At 43.0% G+C, this 6,000-nt stretch overlaps 1 protein-coding gene across 1 annotated transcript; it reads left to right on the top strand.

Moving 5' to 3' along the window:
• Nucleotides 1-253: 253 nt before the first annotated feature.
• On the top strand, nucleotides 254-4,081 carry LOC148350408 (uncharacterized). Its single transcript, XM_088356131.1, has 6 exons — nucleotides 254-437; nucleotides 1,725-1,887; nucleotides 2,032-2,084; nucleotides 2,194-2,291; nucleotides 2,364-2,523; nucleotides 2,657-4,081. The coding sequence occupies exons 1-6, from the start codon at nucleotides 429-431 to the stop codon at nucleotides 3,950-3,952; spliced, it is 1,779 nt and encodes a 592-aa protein (XP_088212257.1). The 5' UTR covers nucleotides 254-428; the 3' UTR covers nucleotides 3,953-4,081.
• The last annotated feature ends 1,919 nt before the right edge of the window (nucleotides 4,082-6,000 follow it).

The following is a 6,000-nucleotide window of genomic DNA, read 5'->3' as shown; positions in this document are numbered from 1 at the left end:
AAGCAGATAATTGTCATAGTTAATATAACGACAAGACATGACACGCTACGTTTACAAATCAGCGTAGCAATCTCTCCTTTGGCCCGCTGATATATCATCACATTTGATCAAATACCCGTACATTTTACGTAACAATCGGAGCGTGAAGAGACCAGTCGGACGAGAGTCGATACGACTCGGTCCGCTTCCTGTTCCAAATTGCGCCGCCCGGTCAATTTCGGTGCTGCGGCTGTTTGGGGAGCCGGTCGGACTGGTCGGACCGTGTCAATCTCTGCAGTGGGACGTTGAAATAAGTGTCCTCTGTTGTGCAGTCAGATATTAGCAAACAGAGGCCGGGACGTACAAGTGTGCTCGTGGGTGTTCATGTGTTGAAGTGGTTTTGGATAGCGCCCGGTGCTGATTAATTACCATCCTTACTGACATTCAGGATGGAAATGGTGAGTACTGTAAAGTGTGTCATAACCTTTGGTTGATATTGGACACCTTTGGGGTTATAAATGCGTAAAGGATAGGTTGTTTAGGGTCTTGGATTAGGATTTCAAATTGAGTTGGGAGTCATGGATTTCGGGTTAAAGATGAGTCTTCAAGAAAGGTTTGGGGTTAAGAGTGGAGGATCGAAATATTGGTTTATGGATTTGGACACTTGTGAAGTTATAGTTGGGGTTAGGGTAGGTTGTACACTTGCATGTACAAGGGTTAGGCTTTTAAATGGATTTAGGGTTAGGATTAGAGCCATGGATTTAGGTTGTATAGCTTTGGGTTCAAGGTTGAGGTTTGGGATAAGGGTGTGATAGATTTAGACACTTGTAGGCTTATAATTGGGGTTAGGGTAAGTTGAACACCTGCATGTTTAGGATCTCGGGTTAGGATATTGAATGGAGATTTCAGGGAAGGTTTTGGGTTTCAGGGCTGAGGTTTGGGATAAGGGTTGATGAATTTAGACACTTGTAGGGTTGTAATTAGGGTTAGGGTAAGTTGAACACATGCATGTTCAGGATCTAAGGTTAGGATATTAAAGAGTGTTTCAGGTAAGGTCTTGGTTTTCAGGGCCGAGGTTTGGGATAAGGGTTGATGAATTTATACACTTGTAGGGTTATAACTAGGGTTAGGGTAAGTTGAACACCTGCATGTTCAGGAACTGAGGTTAGGATATTAAATGAGTGTTTCAGGTAAGGTTTTGGTTTTCAGGGCTGAGGTTTGGTGTATGGGTTGATGGATTTAGACACTTATGGGGTAATAATTGGACTTATGGTAAATTGAACACCTGTGTGTTTAGGATCTGGGGTTAGGATTTCAAATGAAGTTAAATTTAGGATTAGAGCCATGGATTTAGGTTGGGGATAGAATTTCAGTTAAAGGTTTGGGTTAGGGATGAGGTTTTAGGCATGGTTTTAAGGGGTAAAGTGTAAAAATTCCTACGAGTCTGGGTTTTCGTTACCAGATTCTGACGATGGGCAATCATCTGCCGCCAAGTGGTGTCAGAGGTTGGGGCTTGGGTCAAGGTAATTTTGGAATGAAAATCATGGTACGCCGATTTGAGTCAAAGTTAGCCGCCTCGTTTCTTGAAGGTAAACACGTCTTTTTCTATGAAAGGAGCTATTGATGCAGCGACGGCACGGCCGTCCCAGATCTGATTTATGTGTTTGACGGCCATCCATCAATATGAAACAGAACACTGTGTCCTTTGTCAAAGCTCTGATTATTGTTATGCTTGACAATTCCAGGCACATTTGGCCAAGACTCACTTGGTAAACCCTGGAGTCCCAGGAGAGAACCGTCGAGAGTTGATGGGGATGAGTGAGGAGGTCTTCCTGAAGAATCTCTACATTTTCATGAAGAAGCGAGATACTCCCATCGAAAGGATCCCTCATCTGGGCTTCAAACAAAGTACTTTGGATTTTAGGATTTTTAGTAAATACATACTCTCGTACAGAGGCTTACCTTACCTACCTCAATCTGGTGACAATTTTTAAAGACAAATTTTCAGTCCACATAATAGATGCCTAAAATATTTTTGCCTTTTCCCTTTAGTTGATCTTTTTGTGATGTTCAAGACCGTCAGGGACTTGGGAGGTTATCACCAGGTAAATTATTTTACAGATAAATACTAAAACATGAGCATAAAGCAATGACATAGTGTATGTTTGTTTATAAAACTGTGTCTCAAAGCTTGATGGATCTTTTTTTGGACAGGTGACAGCTCAGCAACTCTGGAAGCAGGTATACAACTCTTTGGGAGGGAACCCTCGCAGCACGAGCGCCGCCACTTGTACCCGTCGCCATTATGAGAAGTGAGTCACCTAGGAAACTTAAAAAACAGGAGCTTTATTGACTTTGTGTCTAACTCCAACCTTGTAATGTAGGCTACTGCTCGCGTACGAGTGCCATTTGAAGGGACTGCCGATGAATGTGGTGCCGCCGTACATGGTAGAGCACTACCGACATCACGGCTACGGGGTGGAAGATGTCGATGAACCGAGACCAGTCAAACGCAAGATCATGCCGCTGCCACTGCACAACCAGGTTGGTCATGTTACTTTTTTTTAAAGCAGTTTAATCATTTCAGCTTTAATAGAAGTGGCATAGAGAATAAAATAAATTATGGCACGGTATTACAGAAGTCACTGTTTATACAAACCGTTTTCCTCTCCAACAGAATATTCACAACCTCCAGCCAAGCCCACATCGGACCGTCTTTCCTCTCCATCTCCAACACCCGCACTATTTTCACTCAGGCCGCACAATCCTTCCGCCTTATTCCCCAATGTCGCCTTCCATAATAACTTCACCTAGCCCCCAGACAGCATCCCCACTTAAATTAACTTTCCCTGCTTGTGGCTTGGCCCCATCAGAACGAGCGAGGCCGTTGGAACAACTGCGTTTCCTGGCTGAGCAGTACAAATCTTCTTCTGGGTTGAGTGAGCCTCTCAATCTGAGCATCAAAGGAGAGAGTCATAGCATAGAGAAGAATCCCAAATCGTCATTCTCTCCACCCTTGGCCAGCAAGAACCCAAAGTTTCTGAACACACCGTCTTCGTTGTACACACAGGGAGCAAGAAAAGATGACAACAAGAAGCCGGAAGAATCTATCACACTTGGGGAGATGTCGTTTCTCGGCAGGTCCAGCGAAGATTCTATAGTTGATCTCACCTCCAACAGTATTCAAGGGTTTGATGCTACTCGGGCAATGCGGGCAGACAACCGCACCTGTGCTGCCAAGCGGAATCTGACAGAGTGTCGGAGTTCGACAGAAATGCCAGACGAAGGGTCACCGGCAAAGAAGCCAAACATGAGCCGCCTCCAGCCATGTCCGGCTCCTGAAAATGACAGAAAAATGGAGATCGAGGTTCCGTTGTCAGTGTTACACAACTGGCTGCGGATGTACGCCCCCCCGGGTGTAACCTATGACGGCAAGCAACTATCTTGCTTCTTGCAGGAGTCGATTGGAAGAAACAAGGAGTTGCCCCCAGGACACGTATCTTTTCATCCTCACTTCCATCAGCAGAGCTCCAAAATCAAAGATCTCAGGATGCCTGGTAGAGAAGCACCAAGTTCATCTATCCAGGGGTCTATCGTGCACCGCAACGGCAACCAAAATCATCTGACCAACTATGCACTACATCTCGCTTCCAGCAGTCCTACAAAACAAAGTGCCGTTCAGGACCCTTTGCATTTTTCTCAGCCAGAGGTGACGTCGTCGAGTGGCCCCAAACCTCCATCTTATTGGGATTCCTCTGCCAAGGACCAAGAAAAGCCCCAAAGCCCTTGTCCAGTTCCTCATGATCTCACAGTGACAACGAGCCGTCAGAGAGACGCAGATTCCAGTTGGAAGGCGCAAGACACAAACAACTCCTCTTCACTGGTGATGAATCCCAGCTTAGCTACCTCCATGCTGCAGCTAACCAGCGAGGAGGTGATGAAGCTCAAGAAAATCATTTCGAACTCCGCGTGACAATGGTGTGATTGTAAAAGCCATGTAAATATAGTACCCGCTGATCCAAATGACCACAGAATATGTTTTTTGTATTTTCTTTTTTTGCACATCTTTCACAGATTTAAATTAAAGATACTTTCAAGTGTTCCTGTCTGGATTCCATAGGCCATTTTTTGAGTACCGTATTTTCACGACTGACGCACACCTAAAAGCCTTTATTTTTTCAAAAGCTGACCATATGGATCAATATTGAGTCGCAAGGTCTCGCAACTAAGGCAAGCAGCCGCCGACTAGATTTTCCCCAGGAGGCGAAGTAGTCCACGGTGTATGCTGGGATATATATACAGACGTTTCATTTCCCAACCAATGGGTCGATCGTTATTTGAATCGGTCACTATTGGCTAAAAGTTATTCGAGGGTTTAGCATTTACAGGCTCGCATAGGCTAAAGCGGGGCAAAATAAAGCATGCAATTGTCCGAAAAAGATGTAAATCACCCGTTCGGTTGCTCTACGGCATGGAGAAAACATTTTTTTACTAGTCTGTATTTGTAAACAGAAATTATGGGGCTAAACAGACAGCTCGCAACAAGCAACGACTATCAATGCAGATTTTTTTCTTTTATTTATCGGCATCATTGCGTGTTTTGGAGTGTGTAAATATTTTACACGGTTGGATTTACTACACTCACGGATGGAAGAGGACCATGGTTGCGTATTATTATTGAATGTGATGGCTGCAAGACGACTTTGGTAAGCTACCCCGGCTTTATATTTTCCCAGTATCTCGTTTCAGACTGATGTTAATGTTTCTGTGATGAGTCTATTCTAAAATTGAATTCAAAGTGTTTCTTGTCATACGCACAGTAAAGAACGAAGTTTCCCTGCACAATTAAATTTTTACTTTGCTGTCCACACGAATGTCAGCGAAAAAGAAAAGAAAAATTAAGAAATGGTTGGCATTTCTTGAATTCCAAGAGTTTAACCTTCCTAATGATATGTGGAATGACGCATTTGAGTGATTGGTGACATAGTACAGAAACCGTGTTCGTACGTGCCTGAGACACGTATTCGCTTCTTTGTGAGCCGTCGGAATGTTAAGGGGTTAATAGGTTTGACTGAACCATCTGACCGTTTTGTTGACGTTCCCACTGTAGTGACTTATAGTCCTGTGCGCCTTATGTATGGGAAAAATATATGAAAAAAAAAAACTATTTTTGGGGGGTGCGCTTTAAACCGTGGTGCGCCATATAGTCCTGAAAATACAGTAATCATGATATTGCCCGGGACAAAACAATGATAGCCCGATTTCTGTGTGGACACATCCTCTCCATCCATGCCAAAACTAAACTCTTGCTACTGGGGAACTAATCTTTTTGTCACTGTTTAGCGGGATGGGCTACGTTTGATATGCTTTTCTAAAATAACTACATGTTATTACTATGTTGTTATTGTTCAATGTTGTAATTATTTGAGGTAGGGTTAAAATAGGCTCACTCAACCACTAAAACAGCTTATTTATAAAAGGGCACTAAGTGATTTACATTTTAAAATAATAGGCTAATTAAAAAATATATATTCAAGAATTTCATGTATTTAAAGACATTGTTCATATGTCAATGATTTCTCATACAAGTGAGAAATCAAATTTCCCAGAAAAATCACAGTGACCCATCACTGGTGAGCTATTTTCACAACCGATTCGCGGGCTAGTCAGCTGCTTTTAGGGGTCTGTCACCTTTGGTGACTCTTGCTATAGTAGGTTTCACGTTAACTGTGTCATGATTGTTCCATCACAACCTCGCTTATGTGATTAACCCCAAAGAACCTAGGAGTCCTAATCTTCCAAAGAAGAGAAGGATTCTTGGGTTCTCCAGGGTTTACATTCCGATAGGTGGCTTGACAAGTCAAACTGTAAAAACATGAAAGCTTCACTCCTATGGAGACATAAAAGTGTCATTTTTTGTGCAGTCTTCATCACACTGAGCGACTTCTAATTAAGAAATAACTTTGACTAATTAGCAGATACAATTAAGTAACGATAATAGAGTGAGCTTGTCGTTAATGC

This window comes from Urocampus carinirostris, chromosome 16 (assembly GCF_059441175.1).
Source record: "Urocampus carinirostris isolate Australia breed hairy pipefish chromosome 16, RoL_Ucar_1.0, whole genome shotgun sequence".
In the NCBI taxonomy this organism is placed as follows: Eukaryota; Metazoa; Chordata; class Actinopteri; order Syngnathiformes; family Syngnathidae; genus Urocampus; species Urocampus carinirostris.
The sequence above is the reverse complement of the archived record's forward strand: the minus strand, read 5'-3'. Positions and strand labels throughout refer to the sequence as shown.

What these genes read in the sequence shown, in the direction of transcription:
- LOC148350408 (XM_088356131.1), top strand. An exon ending in TCATCTGGGCTTCAAACAAA is followed by an intron (nt 1,888 to 2,031) that starts GTACTTTGGATT and finishes TTTTCCCTTTAG; the next exon opens with TTGATCTTTTTGTGATGTTC. An exon ending in ACTTGGGAGGTTATCACCAG is followed by an intron (nt 2,085 to 2,193) that starts GTAAATTATTTT and finishes TTTTTTGGACAG; the next exon opens with GTGACAGCTCAGCAACTCTG.